General features: G+C 36.7%; 1 protein-coding gene across 1 annotated transcript in view; it reads right to left on the bottom strand.

The window, feature by feature from the left end:
* The window catches only part of astn2 (astrotactin 2), a gene marked incomplete at both ends in the record, with an annotated part of 274,064 nt that overhangs the window by 97,648 nt on the left and 159,588 nt on the right, over nt 1-16,828 (bottom strand). Inside the window, one exon of the mRNA XM_079256074.1 lies at nt 13,391-13,541. Within this exon, the coding sequence (XP_079112200.1) occupies nt 13,391-13,541 (151 nt within the window). The remainder of the gene's footprint in view (nt 1-13,390; nt 13,542-16,828) is intronic.

Here is a 16,828-nt window from a genome sequence, read left to right as displayed (position 1 = left end):
ATATATATATATATATATATATATATATATATATATATATATATATATATATATATATATAATAAGCATTAAAAGCAAAACATCTCCCTTTATAGTACCATTTAATCAGTTTAATGCTGATTTAACAAATATGTCAAGACAAATGGTTTGAAAACCCCATTAGGTGGGTCATATCATTAAGAAAGAAAAAAAAAAGTAGATGTAAAATATGAACATGATCTTTTATTTGCAGGCAACGTGGTTCACGTTCAGCTTCATTTGGCACATTTCCACTGTACTTTCCTTTGGTGTAATTATTATTTCAGAAACGCTGCTTGAATAAAGTGTCTTGGATTTGTTACATTATTTCCAACTATGTTTCCCACTTGGGCGTCACTGGGTAATACACTAGTCAAGCTGGCAGACTGTTCAAAACAAAACTACAAAAAGAATATCACACCCAACACAAGTACAGAAAAATGCAGAAGCACTAATCACGCAGACTTTGTTTACTCCGGAGTCAACAGGCCGCTGGAAAAAATACAGCAGAAAAACCTCAATTTCTGCACAGAGAAAACGCTTTTACATTTTTATTTAAATTCTTCCGAGAGCATGTTCTGAATTTCAGCCATGTATCAGGTGCACTATCCTTCATAGGCTAGTGTAGGTGTTGGAAAGAAACAAACTGCTCGTGCATGTTTCATAGAGACGGACACAGATGCAGTGAAGGTTACTACAAACAGCTGATATTAAAGGTAGGACATGAGGTCCTGGGAAAGCAGTTCAAACAAGCTACAATGAAAGAAAAAAAAAAATAATTAAAAGTTAAAACTCCTTTCTTCAGACTTCGCCCTGAAGCCATGCCTCCAAAGCACAGAAATGTGTAATGTTTGTTCTGGGAGGTGACGGGGGAGGGACAAATGGTAGTTGAGATTGATAGATATATCACAATCCAATCATTTAGAATGGGCCGGATAACATGATCAGATTGTTTGTTTTCAGTTCTGCACATTCCATGGTTGACGAAATATTTTCATTTATGTGTGGGACCATTTTATTAATTAGCTGCTGTTGGAGTGGGAAGCAATATAGTAAAACATGTTCCAAGAAAACATCTCCTACCCTTCCTGTAATTACAGGGAAAAGGTTCTTTTATGAATATTTGACAGCTTAGGCTGTTCAGTTTGGCGTCTACGAAATGTTCCCTCCCAGACTGTAAAAATGCTGGAAATCTGCTGCTTTCTATCATCAAAGAATTTGCTGAGAACTGTGAGCATTGCGGCATTATCTCTTTTGTAAGTACTCATATAAAGCTTGTACTGGTGTAAAGAGAACACTGTAAGAGAGACTGATTATTTCACAGTTTATCGACCAATGTTCCCCACATTCACTCTGACTCATCTATGATTCTACAACTGTGTGCCTGCGTGGGATTGGCTGTGGGCGTGTAAAGACACATTACCAATGTCGACTGTTTCCACCATCTCTTAAAGTCCTGATAGTTAAACCAGTTGTTGCTGTAATACTCTGACAAAATCCTGAATAAGAAAAGAAAGACAAGACTCGAGCTGCTGTGGACATCTCAAGTGTGGTCCATTTTTTTTCTGTCATATCGTTTTGCCCACTGCTTATTGTTGTTATGTTTATGCTTACAGACAGAGAAATATAAAAGCTAGAGGGAAGTGCATGTGCTGCTGTTTCTGACTGACAGACAGACAGACACAGAGTCATATCCAGAGGCAGCCATGTTCACTGGAATTAGGTCAAAAGCTGAAAGCTGCCACCTTCCTCCAGGACTAGAACTTTATGTGAACATTAGAGCCTCCTGGACAAGCGAGCATGTGAGGTGTCTGAACTTCATTTCTTACCTCCAACAGTTGTTCACCACCTTTTTCCAGACAAAGCCACATGTGTTGGTGGATTCATATTTGAACACTGTCAACATCAGTAAGCTATTTCATCAAATCCAAAAAATCTGTAATGTTTAAATTGAATTGTACAAATTCTTTAGATTTATTATTATGTCACGTTTGATTGGAAACTTTAAGAAGCAAAGGGTTTATTGAGGAGGCATGTAAAGCCATTTTTGTTCCTTAAAACCAGAGAGCACTAAAAGGTTAAAAACTCTGAAAAAGGGTTTTCTTGCTATTCAGCTGCTACATGACTTTGCAGCTTAGAGACTAATAAAAGCGCCTGCCAAACATGTCTGAAATTCCCGAATTTTTTTTTTTTCTGAAAGCTTGCTGAGATAGAAAACAAAGGTGTCCAATTTGTTTTGCAGAGTTATTAAGGTGGTTTTAAAATCATATGTTTTAGACTAAAATGTCTTTGTATATTTGATACAGTTTCTGGCACCTTTGTTTAAAACTCTTTTGTACACAAGCAGATACTTATTTTCTGCCCCTTGGTGAGACAATAATAACACTAAACTGCACAAAAACTTAAAATCTGCACGGTAACAAATGTTAAACATACAAAAAAACATGATGAATTTTTGCAAAACCAATTAAAAACCAAAAATTTTAAAATAAAAACAATTTTTGGGGGGTCTTTAATGTGTCAGGAAGCATTACATATTAACCCATAACAACCTGCTGGGACATATATGATACATACAGACTTTTGGCATCACTTTATGGTGCAAACTTTGCTCCAAATTATGTGAAACACAATCTGATTTTTTACTTCTGCCCCTTAATGGACACCAGAAAGCGTGTAAAGAGTATTACACTATAAACATTTTTTGACATATGACATTGTAATAAATGTTAAATAAATGGTGATGTAAATTTAGGTCCTTGGTTTAATTAATTTACATTTTGTTATTGGGACAAATAAAGATGTTATATTTAAACAAATGGACCTATCTGATATTTTTCTCATGGGTTGGGTCTTTATGGGTTGAATTGTTCTTTTTTTTCTGCTTTTTATACTGTGACAAAACCTCTGAAAGATATAATGTAAGCAGACCTGGGTGATAACATCTGTCGTTGGGTGCTAAAGTACCTGGCAGAGGATGTCTCCCACCTTCTTCCCCCGCCCCCCCCCCCCCCCCGATGATGAATGACAGAAATAGCAGTTCAACCGCATCAGCAGGCATCGGCAGCGACTGAACTCTAAACACTAATCAGAGGGTCCTGTGCTTCTACTTGAGCAATTTTCCTACGATCACGATTAGCCTTCACATCACAGAAGAGCCATTTTATCAAATTAATATCTTGGAAATTGAAATAAACACAATTTACATCCACGGAATATCAACTAAAGTTTAAATAAGGGCGCTCAATTTGCGACGGACACTTTCAGATGATACTAAGCAAACCGTTCGACAGTATTTTTTTTATCTCCATGGAAAACAGCTGCCAAGACGAATAAATGTTAAATGCGTATGCCACAGTATTAACATACATATTCTAAACAAAGTTGCAGGAAAAAAGCTCCCCGGTCTCAGATCCATTAAATGTATGTGGTGGATGTAACCTCCTCAGCGGAACGAGATTGAAGCCATTCGTCACAATGAGGCAGAGCTGTGGGAATGGCTGTCAGTAATTCAGAGCTGCCATGCAGTGCTCTGCAGCTGAATGACAAGCTCTTAAGGTTAGCACAAGTGCAGCACATGAGCTTCTTGTTCTTCCTGCCCTGCTTCTGTAGTCACTCTTAGAAGGCAGAACAACGGGAACGGGCCACAAGAAGAACTCTCAGTTGTTACCATGGTAGCCATACTAATAGCTGACAATGAATTAGAAATATAGTTTAAAAAAAAAAAAAAAAAAAAAAAAAAAAAGAATCTGGCATCAGAATAAATTTCACACTAAAAAAACACTAAAAAATCAGAATTTTTTATTGTTGTAACCTCTTAGGACTGTTACAAGTGAGAATGTCACTCCTCAGTGGAGTTTGGGATTTAAAACAAATGTACAAAGAAAAAGGAGGAAAGTAATTATCCACAAAATCTAACAGCACATATGTCTACCTTTTATGGTGCACATAGATCATCCCTCCAAATTAGCATTCACTCATTCAAAATGAACACTATTCATTTTGCTAATCACCCATTAGCGCTCGCAGCTTTAATCAGCAACTGAACATAAACTATTGAAATCTCTGTTTTGTAGCGATCTTGTCAGAATTAAGATGCTAGATGTTCGTACTTAGGAGCCATTATGTGTTGCAGAGACAGAATTAGAAACTCCAATGCGACCGAGCTTGAAAGATTGAAGGTAATAAGCAGAGGTTAACAGATCTCTAAGAAAGGAGCCAGGTTTGTTACGAAACAAAAAAAAAAAGTTCATGAAAGAATGTCCTCTAAATAAGAAACAGACAGAGGAGTGGAAAGTAAAATACTCTTAAAAGCAGATCTAACGGTCTAATCTGGTTTAGATGTGGCACTGATGCATACTCTCTAGGATGCTCAAATGTGCTCAATTAAGCAATACATTGTTTTTTTTTTTGTGTATTTACATGGGCTGTCTCAGTTTGGAAGTTTATCTCAATATTGATCATAGTTGGGATTTAATTGCACAGAAACTTCTGGTCTTGCAAGTTTCTGCATCTAACAAATATCACTGAATACTTGCACGGATAATAAATGGTGTCAATAAATATTATAAATCAGATTTGAACAGGTCGGCGTAACCTCTTGCATTGCTTTAAAGTGAAATGCCTTCACAGGTGGGATGTATACGATGTTATGTCCGTTTCTCTCTGAAATACACACATTTTGGTTTGTTTAAACTCTGATGCAAAATATTCCAATTTAAAAAGATTATCATTAGTTGAACACCGTTTTTACTTTCTTCAGCTTGTTGTTCTTCATATTAACGTGGATTTCTCTTTAACCCTTCAACACCCAAGGCCTTGTTGTGAAAATGTGAAGCAAAACCTGAGCAGGATTGGACAAAATACTCTTATTTTCCGCAGAAAATTCAACACATTTTCCGAAAGCAGCAGAAAAGAAATGTATATACAGACACATGATGGTGGTTGTCATTGTAAATCATCGACTCTGCCATCTGGTTTTTCTGCCACAGAAATATGTTAGTGGGATAGGTGCATATCTATCAGGTCTGAATGAGTTTAACCAGTAAAGAATGGAACAGAATTGCATTTTATGCAAAATAAGGTTTTGCTTTCCTGCTGCTAATAATTTATATTTGCAAACATGTCTGTAACATTTCTTGTGAGGTAAAAAAAAAAAAAAAAACAAAAAGAAAAAAAAAAACACACACAAACAACACTCGGACTTGCTGATATTTCACACAATCATTACACAGTAATAGTAAAACTTTTACTTGAACACTGATGTTTACGTTCTCATTTCCCAAAATAAGTGTATCTGTGTCATTGGGGTGAAACTTCCCGCTACTCTGCCCGGCAGTATTTAAAACCTACATTGCATTTCCTTCTCACCCACTGTTCTTTAAGGGTGACAATGCAACAGATGGCCATTAGAATGGATGATAGCTTCCTCCTGTGACTCCAACGGATTCTGCTCCTCTCAGCCCAGCTTGATCGCCATAGGCGTTTAATAGTGGCTGGTCTTTGCTCAGCTATTTGCTAACAAGATTAAACGCTTGCTTCAATTTGTAACTTAGCCAGACAGAGCTCATTTAAAAGGATTTCAATTAAAATATTTATCTTGCAACATAGTTTATGAAAAATATTGGCCCCTAAGTGAAAGATTCAAAGTTTTCCTGGAAATTGTTGCTATTTTCCTCTTCAAACTGGTCTCAACTAAATTCCGCTGTGCACAAATCTTAATTCCCTTACTTGGCCTCCATGCTATTATATGAATCTCCGCGGTCCACTAAATGACACACTCGATCCAGCATTTAACCAACAGTATCAATGTGAACGGTTGAACAAATTACCACCACGCATTTGCTTTAAACCATAAAGCACTGAAACTCGATGCTAATGAGCTAAACTGAGCTGCGCTGTGCAGCAGAGCAAAGGGAGTCATGATGCTCAGTTGTCAGGAACACAGAGCTGTGAGGACATACAGGGGATGCTGGGTAGAGGGATTTAGGGGATAAGGGTTTGAACAAACACGCTTTGTTTGGGTGGGAATGCCATTTTTCCTCCCTGCTGACTCTTTATGCAAAGCAGAGGAAGCCAAGCAGAAATCTGGCTCCACACCGACATCTCATCATTTAATTCTTGACTTTTAGAGTGTGCCACACATTTTAATAAACTCTTGCATTCTGGGACGGCATACAAGAGCGTTTAAATGAGATCAGAGAAAACCGTATCTGACTCCTCTAAATTGTAATAAACAACTGGAGTTTTATGAGCTAAAAATTAAAGTCTGGACTGGTGTTTGAAGTTGAAAAATACATCTTTGCCAACCTTGCATTCAAACAGCTACCAGAAAAATCCCAAAAGGGACATAAACTCATGAAAGATATGCCACTAATATCTTATCATCTGCTCAGCCTCTGTGCATTTCCATTAGTGAAACAGATACTGTAGCTGAATACAAAAATGAGCCATAAAGAAAAAAAGGTGTGTTTCTTGTACAGTATCAAGCCCTGTTTTCATCAACTGTTACACATAGACTTTAAAAAAAAGGGTAAAGTATTAATAAAATAAACATTTATTACAATACTGTGTATTGTTCAGACAGACCAAATCAGAAATATTGTGTTAAAACTACAGAAAACCATCAATCACAAAAAAATCCTAATTAAAAATTGAACCACCTCCTCATCTGACCAACCACAGTTCAACCAGTAACACATCCTGAGTTCTTGGGTACGTCCCATCCTCCCTCTCAACAGTTACTACCTCAAATAGATTCATGAATGGGATTCACGGCTAAATATATCAGTATCGGCCGCGTGATCAGGTCAGTGTCGGCCCAGTTGTAAATGTTAGCAAAATGTAGCAGCAAGGGTGATGGCTACATCCAAGTGCAAAACAATATTATTCCGTCAAAATTCATCTGGTTCGTAAGTCCGTAAGGGTACAAAAGGAGGTGTCAGAAATGAGACACGATGTTACCCTTACAAACATAGTCTGTGGTAAAATGTTCATTCCTCTGTTAACAGTTCATTTCCCAACAAACTGTAGTCGATGTGGATGAGCTGAACCAAAATGACAGAAGTTGATCTTCCTGAGCCTATTGTTTTCTTCCCTCGGGTTCACCTCTCCCTCACGCTCTCATTTCCCTGATCTTACTCTGCCTCTGAACAGGGTGATAAACAATTCAAACTGATCTTTGTTACTTTGGAAGCATCTATCTGAAGAGTCGTACATTTTGGACAAGATGATACAAGCATTGAGCTCAAACGGTAAAGTTTCAACAGCAGCAAGTGAGCGAGCCTAAAAGAAAAAAAAAGGAAAAAAAAAAAGAAGAACCACCCCCTCCCTCAAATAACACAAGTAAGAAAGAAATGTTAGCTGGTTAGAGTAAAAAATAAAAAGAACCCCCCCCCAAAAAAAAAAGAAAAAAAAAAGAAAAAAGCAGTTGCTCTGCAGACGAGGTACATTTTCCCCCTGGGAAATTGCCAGATGGGCATTTGTGCCCTGTAGGTGTGCATAATGTTAAAAAAAAAAAAAAGAAGGACTTTTTCACAAATAATCTTTTTTGCAACACACTGGTAAGAAAGTGCACCCTGAACGATGCGTTTCAACAAAACTTTTCATCCAAACTGCTTCTGTGATATTAATATTGTGCATGTTCAAACTGTGATGACGATACCAGTCAAACGTTTGGACATACCTTCCATTATATTTACTGGGAAAGTGTGTCCAGACTTTTGACTGGTTATGTGTATATTATGTAACTGAAGATTTTCTCTCCTCTTTGTGTTTCTACACACATATCTGACTTGAACATCAGAATAAATGATTCAATCTCTTACTAAATATACTTCGTAATTTTCCTTCCTCTCTCCTCCGTCTAACAGTTCTCTGTCACAACCATTTGTAATAACTTTCACAACATTAATGTATTGTATAACATACTGTAGCTCGCTGGCAAGGCAAGGAATCATTAATGAAGGTACAAGCACAAAGAACATTATAGGTATGAAAGTTCAGCTCAGGGAGTACATGAATAAGCTGAGATGCTGTGCGGCTCAACGGCAGAAGAAAATGAAAATGGAGGCAAAATAGAAGAAACGTTATGTCTCTTAAACTTTAGCACTGGCTTAGACTAGAATTTAATTCATTACAAATGCATTTAAACTGTCTTAAGAGCAGCAGCCAGCCTTGAGGGACTGACTTTGATAATGGATTTAAAGCCCTTTGTGTGGCGTGTCACTGTTCTGTGTTAGCACCCACTCTGACATGAGGTTTTGAAATAACACTCACCCAGAGGAGACAAAAAAACCGAAAAAAAAATAAATATTTTATGTTCATTTATAGAGACTAGAAGTCTGTCACAGTCTGTCAGTTCTTACACTAATGAATTAAAGTGTTCTGAATTTTTTCTGCTGTTATATGAAATGTCCGATATCATCGGCATTCCAATATTATCAGCTGATGTTGACATTAAAATGCAATATTGTATGTTATCAGTTTAAGTTTTTTTTTCTTTTTCAATGACATTTTTTACATAACATGCATGTATTAGATATCAACTTCATCCTCAAAAGGATGAAATATTAGAGATATTATATATAGATTTTCAGATAGTTTTGTTTGTTTGGCACAACTCTTACCAAAAATATCAGTATCGGTTGATTTTGGTATCGGAAATTAAGAATTGGACAAAATTGGTCTTTAAGATATACACATATTAGTTTTTGAGATTGTGTGCGTCTATAAGGCTGCATTAGCTTAGAGAAGCAATAAGCTTTCACATAACAGTAAATGGAAAGTTAATGGATCTTTCTTTATCATTTATTCTTTCAGGGAAAAATTCTGGAAGGAACTCTACATAGTTGCAGCCTGCACACTAAAAGTAAGCTATAGTAAAAATAAACACATAAATAAATAAGATGGAAAGAATAAACATAAAAAGCTCAGATAGTTTGTCGTCCCTGTGGGTTTTGTGGAAACAATCAGATAAGCAATGACACCCAGTTAAACAGCAGCGTGATATACAGTGGATTTTTCCCAAGGAATCCAGGTCTTATTCATATTTCATACACACTCTCTTGACCGTCCACCTCTGGGTCACGTAACGATTAACATCAGTGGCACAACCCTCATAAGAAAAATCCCCCAAGTCTTGAGCTCTATGTCGGATGCAAATGCAACTAGAACGGTGCAAATACATAAAACATGTTTGGGACCGCTGTATTGAATGAACATGTCATTTTTGTTAAATTATTTACTGGATATTCAACATTATATAAACAGTTTCTGTTCCAATAAAACTCTTAAATACATGGAGAAAAAAGAAACAGGTAAAAGCAGGAAAAATAAGTTTACACAGCAATACCGCAAATACATGATGGAAGCTATTTCATGGAAATTAAATATCCCTACATTTATAAGTGTTCATGGTATGCTCATGGGTCTGTAAAATGTTACATTTAGCACACAAAAAAAGTAGTATTCGGCATACTAGTGAAAGTATGCAAAACAGACCATAAATGAGAAGTTAAAAATGAAGGGAAAAGAAAATGTCAGAGGAGCCCGCCTGAGTTGGTTGATTACATTATAAAAATAAAGGTTATCAGTAATGCAAGCCTGTTATGCAGAGCGTGCTGTTATCTTCTCTCCAGACACATTTTAAGTAGGCATGTGCTGTGATCTCTAGGGTTAGGTAGGCAGACAGTCGCAAACATTATCATTTAAATGTATAGGCAGGTAACCGCCTTCTTAATCTAAAACAATCAAGATCGCAAGACACTTAAACACTTGGAGCTCAAAAGCTAGCTACATTGTTCAATAACAGACCACCTAACTTTGTATAGTATGATAACTTGTAGCGAATGTTGACAATTTCCCTCAGTCGAAAGACTGAATCAAACTTCCTAGCAGGCTCATCCCTCCGGTGAGAAAGTCAACCAATGTTGAGAGTGAAGCGTCAATTCATGAATTCTCTGTGAACGTACGTAGAGCATTGGTATAGTGAAGTAACGTAAAAGGAAGTGTAGCGAGCCTTTATTAATATATGATTTTATATGGGGGAACAGACTGCGCATGTGCAAACACAAATCGTTGCGATGAAATGAGAGGAAAAGGTAGTGCAGCACTGTGTCTACAGCCTTGACTGTACTGCGCAAGGGTGAGGTGTGCAGCTTCTCTTCCTGGCCAGGAGGAGGTGCTGTTGAGTCTTTTTTATTTAGCTATTAAAAGCACTAAAAGCCACCCGTTTCAACAGGTACTACAGGCTATAGGAAATTATCTGTAAGATTGTATTAAAGATAATAATTATAAAATAGTCTGAAAAATATTAAATTTAATTATTAAAATGTAATAATTAGACTTGTTTCTCTGCCTTAGGCACTGTCTATCCTTCCTGCACACAACTGCACAACTGGATCTATATGGTCAGCTGTCATCAAGAAATAATCAAACCCATATCAATAAGTGCTGTATTCCTGTATAGACAGGAAAATAAAAAAAAAGGGATAAAATGTATTTATAAAACTTAGACAAGTTCAAAAAAGAAACCAAATATAGTCAAAATCCTTGTGAGGCAAAATGTTAACTCGAACATCATGCTCTAGTGGTGCAAAAATGAAGAGCCGGTGCAAAGATGCCAGAAGGGGGGTGGTTTGCATATATACTGTATAAAAGTTGGTAACTCCTAGCCAACAGGCAGGAAAACTTGGCAAGTGGTCTTATAGGACGTGAATCTCTGCACATCTGTTTGCACCCCTTAAGAGTAAATTCTGCTATCTGTGTTTTTGGAAGCTGAGCAGTTTTGTCCGGCATATTATATCGAGGGCAATACTGGCATGCTTTCATGTTTTTAATTGCTTTACATACTGATGTGCGCGTTGAAGAAGAATGGAGATGCTCCAGAGGAAACTTACCAGGGTCGAAATTAGTTCCCAGTCCAGCTGGTTCAAAGTCACAGAGCACCGTCACTGCTCATGCAAATTCTCTATTCAGCAAAAAAGGTTTGTGTGCATTTCGAAAAAAAAAACCAAAACAAAAACAAAGGCTAACTAAACTGCCATAAGAAAATTATAATGATTATAATAAAGATGACTTACAAGCAACTTACAGCCATTAAGACATTAAAGCAATTAGCACTACATGAAGTAAATTACACCTCAGTCAAAGTACAACTATAAGGTGAGCTGAAATGTGCTTTTATTCTTACAAATTAGAGGTATGATTCAGATTTATGAATATGGAAATTCATCTCAGTAACACAGTGGGAGGTTAATTGTAGGAAATGAGAGTGTAAAATGGCAACCTGATTTTTTTTTTTCAGAAAAGTGAAATATAAATCTCATTTTAAACATTAAAAGTTTAGTGTTCATTTTAGTTTATATTAAGTATTTGTGGTGGGTTTTAATGCTCAGTGATACAGTCCAGAAACTTAATGTTATTCTTCATCTGTGATCAAGACCAGTCAGCATTGCTCAATGCTGACCAATTTGTATCTCATAAGTCCAGGACAGGTTTATGTCACCATAAGTCATGACTTCCCGTGCTTTGTAAAAACAAGTTTTCCAACTTAAGTTGCAAAAATTATTTTAGCTGCAATATGATGATGCTTAGAGGAGAGCAAGGAAATCCTTCTGCAGGTTTTATTTGGGAGACTGAAACAACAAAAAAACCCATCGATTTATAGCCTCATCCAAGCTCCTAATGACTAGCAGAACTATCCTCCAGCAGCTGAAACGGCTCATCAGTTTAATTACTTTACAACACCAGTCACCCTGTGCTATCAAAAGCCTGGAATCTGAAGTTTTCAGTGCTCCTTTACTTGTGAATTTGCCAAAAGCAAAGTGCTTAGGCACTATGGTTTACAATGTGACATCTAAAGTCAAATTAAGGGCTATGAAACAAACTGACGCAGAAAAATTCAGCTCCTTCAAGGAAAGTACTAATATCTGTTCTATTTTCCATCAACTGAATTTAATGAGCCACACGATTACATATGTACATATAAGAAGCATTAAAATATGTGGTTATGTAAAAAACTCTTAGACTTCAGTTCTTATATACTCGTTCATGCAAATGTCCAACAATATCACAGCCTTTCCATTTTATGCATCTTATTTTTTTTGCCCATTTCATTAGCAAAGCTGATGCAGTTCAGTGCCATTTGTTGCACACTGAAAGTGCTCCCAGTCTCTGAATGTATGGGAGATGTACTGTGCACATTTAAAGATTACATGAATGGAACATGACAACCTGGAATAGTTGCATAAATAGCACAACTGTTTCTTGTGTGTGTAAATGGCAAAAACAAAAAATCTGTTGTCAACATTAACTGCTTCGAACTTACCTATTGTTCAAGTCTAGCTAACAGCATGGTTGAATGGTTGGTCAGTTGATTGTAGCAGTTTGGCCTTTTGATAGTACATCTTTATTATGTTGACCAGGCCAGTCATTGCAGGCTAGCTAAGGGGCTGTGAGATAAAATTTAGGTTATATTTTGCTTCTGAATTCATGCAGTTTAACTGTACATTAGCAGTGAAAACAGCACTGAGCCATACGGCAAATATTGGTCCCTACTGTCTTGCTTGGGGTCATAACCTTTGGTAATTACAACACTAAAAGAGCAAGATAGCGTGTGTAAAACACAGGTGGCCAAGTCTCCTCCTAAAAATCAGAGGAAATGTTTGAAAATTCAAAATGTTCTCCACACTGAGAGAAAATCAGTGAGGTGGATTGGTAATTTGATGAGGATGTCGACTGCATACCTCCCTTCTGATGTCTAATAGCTGTCTCAAAAATAAATGTTAGTCTGTGAGATGGAGCTCAAGACCATGGTGTATCTGCACTGCCTTCTGCTTCGACAACCAGAAATTGAACTAAGGGGTTTGGAGAATGGATGGATGGATGTGTCTAAGTTAACTGCAACTAGAACTCATATATGCCTCTTGATAATGGTCTATTTCATGAAAAAAAAAAACAGAAAAATACAAAAAATAATAATAAGAAAAGCTGGAAGAGATGAAAATCATTGTATGTGTATATGTATATATATGTATGTATATAAAAAAAAGTAATATATACTTGACATTTCCCACTATTCCCCTTTATTACTGCTAAAATTTAAAATTTGAGAAAGTTTCTTACAAGATGCTAAAGTTATAAGCCCCACAAGTGCAGGATAAAAATCCATTTAAGTCCAAGGACATAAATGGACTTTTTGTCTTTTTTTGACCGAGAAACTGATTAATAATTGACTTGCACTGAGAGACACATCACATCACCACACCTCATCGGAACTTGAAGAATATGGCAATCTTCTAAAAATTACAACAATCTCTTTATGCTGGAGCGTTATCAGGGGAAGAAAATAAAGCTTTTGACATCTGCTTACCATGCAACCAGTTGAGTCCACCTGTCGATCAGACACACATTTGAAATTCTTCTTGCAGCCGCCATTGTCTTTGGAACAATCCCGAACTGGCCCAAAAGATGCCAGTAGGTCTTCCACTGTCTCAAAGTATGTGGACATCATGGCTTCTTCCCTATAATGGAATACAAAAATGACTTAAAACCCCAACAACAAACATAAAAACCTTTGCATTTTTCTACATAGCAACACTGAAGTGGGTCATAACGTGAAAATGAATCCCTGAGAACTTGAACATAATCTCCAACCCCCTACAGAGCCAACACTTAACTTTACTTTGTTTCATGTTATTAAGAAACTATTCATGCTTGCCCCCACTGTGACAAAATCCTTGAATTTTTGGTTGCTATGAACACTTGTAATTGTACCCAGTTTGTCGCATATTATAGGAATTAAAACCAGCTTAATGCCTGAAACATTTAGAAATATGGCATTGTATTTTTATAGGCTTTAAACACCTTTTGTGACTAATTTAAAAATGTATAAATTTATTAATTCAAGTTACCTGCCCATGTTCACATTTATTTATGCTGGCACATACACATATTTGTTACGCTGCATTGACGAGAAGCTTATGTGGAACAAGGATTTATTTGTAATGGCAACATATTTGGAACATTATTTTCCTTTGCTTCTCATGTCCGAGTCTCTGCGGGTAATGCAATGCACAGTCTTAGACTAAACGTTTTACTCTGGTAAAATGATTTCCACGTTTCTTAAACCTCTCTGGTCCACAAATTGCATTTTGGTGACCACCTATGAATGTGCATACCGATTTTGTTTATTGAGAAGACAACTCCATGGGGTCCATTTCACTATCTTAAACTAATTTCAAGCCAAAGCAGAATTTCTTTGTGGTAATGTGAGCGTGAGGTATTGGAAGGTAAGTAGTGGAGGTCATTTAATTAATTTCTCATCCTTAAATTTTAAAATCAATTTATGGAGCTTTATTGACTGTAAATGCATTTTTCATTTGGACAATCCAGAAAGACTGACAGCATGAAGGTATTATTCAAAAAGAGGCACCTCGTTACTGGTGGCAGATTCATTTTGAACTCAAAGGAAAAACTCAGTCACATTGGAATCCTGTTTAAGGTGCTGTGAAGCTTTGTTTCCTTTCTTTGTGTTGTTTTTGCAACAAATATAATAATTTGACCAAATCATTTTCCTTTATTTTGGATTAGTAACATATATAATCAAACTGAAAAGTTAATGTTCTTGCTATTACTAAAACATGGAGACAAATTAGATTCAATGATGGCTGCAGCAATTTAATATGTGGAGGGAAATATTCCACAGTGTTATGAAATGCAGAAACCAACCAGAATAACCTGTAACTGTGACATATAGAGCAGAAACCAGTCTGGATGTTTGACGGGTTAACAATACCATTAATGTATCATTTCCTCCCACTTGGTCAATTTATCTATATATCAAGAAAAATAAACAGTTCTGTCATTTAAAACATCGTTCCCACTTTACATTAAGAAAATACACTTTCCACCTACACCTAAACACACCATTATTTTTTTATTTTGGAGTGAGAAATCTGGATGCGTGACAGGAGTCTCAGAAATGCTCATGCACACTCAAGCCGATCCGTGAACAAATGTAATCTGATTTACGCAAGTCATGTGCATCGTATTTGCGTGTGGATTTCAAGAATTCAAAGTTACTCCAAAAGAAAGGTTTACACATTCGTAAGTGTTGCTGAATCTAATTTCTCTCCATGGTGAAGTAGCTTCACCAGTCAGGCATCTCATCCAGAAGCTGAAGGTCATTGTTGCAGAGGGTCTGTTTACAGTACAAACCTATGGCCATTTGCTGCCTATCACCCCCTCTTTACCGCCTCCTCTCTCTCTTTTTCCAGCATAATAAAGGACACTACAACCGGTAAATGCTCTAATTTTTATTCCCTTGACACAGTGCAATGAATGGCGATGATGCAAAACCCATTTGCACATCTGCAAATCACAATGCAAATTCATACATTAGAATTGTAAAGTGTGCGCAGCAATTTTTGTATACTTGTTTGTCATAAAGACCAATACATTAGCCAAACAGGTGATACAAGCACCCAGAAGAATATTAGTGAATCAAAAATTATGCAGGCAAGGTTGTGCATCAGCTTCATGCATGCACAGAATGGTATCTGTGAGGTGGTAACAGCTAAAACGTTGCAACTAGCATTTGCTGTTTAATTTGCATGTTCATAGGACTGTATTTGTGTATACACACACACACACACACACACACACACACACACACACACACACACACACAAGTGGGAATAGTTTTCCACTTATTTATGTTGCCCTGTGTACTCATGTCAAACTCAGCAAAGCTTGCAAGCATGACTGTTTTTTTCTTCTTTTTTTTGAGACTAATGAAACACCATATAATAGTATAAGTCAATAAACTGATTGCTCTGATATTCTGCTAAAATGCTCAATTCCTTAAAAAAAATCTTAGAAGTAACAAATATTTCTCTGAAATAACAAAAGATGTGGCCACCTAAAGGAAGTTATGAAGACAACTTCCTCATAAATAATATCAGGAAGAAAGGTAGATATATTGTTTGTCTTTAGAGTCAGATTCATATTTGATTAAAGAGCAAGAAATCTAAACATTTGTGTGCTACTGTGTCAGTTCCAGTGCTGCCGTTCATAAGTCATTACAAACCGAGAAGAAAGCTCTCACTTCCACGTTCTGAGTGTCAGCAACCCATGGTAGGAAATATCAGCTTCAACAGAACATGTCCATCTGCTGACATCTGTACCTGTTGTCACACTAAATAACGGACGATGCTAATCATTCTTTTAATTCAAAGAAAAATAAAAGCAGCATTCCTCGCCATGTCAGGGATTGACATGCAGCAGGTGGCTTCCTGTGCAAGGACGATGTTTGTGTCTTAATTTCAAAATGCTGTTTCAGAAAACCAAGTGAATAACATTTGAAACAACAGAATGTCTCTTCAAAACCCAAGTTTAAAGTAAAGATTAATGTTTGTGAGGTTACATCTACTGCAATGTAAAGTAGAAAGATGACGAGAGAAGGCATGTCATGATCTTTGTAAAGACTTGAACTTATAGACAGAATGAACAAGAAAACATTTGAAACATTTCTCTGTAATGTCATCATGGGCATATTTTCAAGATCTCAGTGGACAACAAGACATGTTTTCATTTACAAAATCTTCATTCTTTCATTGTGTCTTTTCATGTCTGATCAGCATTTGAAATGTTCACGCCTCAGAGAGTTGTAAGTGAGAAATTCCACCAGCTTATCTTTTAGTATTTATATCAGATTTATGCCACGTCAGCACACAAATGGCACACCATTCATGTGGTGAAGTATTACAGCTCACCGACAAACACACTGAGCGTTCTCTTTGCAAATTCA

Source organism: Telmatherina bonti (assembly GCF_933228915.1).
Source record: "Telmatherina bonti genome assembly, chromosome: 17".
NCBI classification, from domain to species: domain Eukaryota; kingdom Metazoa; phylum Chordata; class Actinopteri; order Atheriniformes; family Telmatherinidae; genus Telmatherina; species Telmatherina bonti.
Note: the sequence above shows the minus strand (reverse complement) of the source record. Positions and strands in the feature narration are given on the sequence as shown.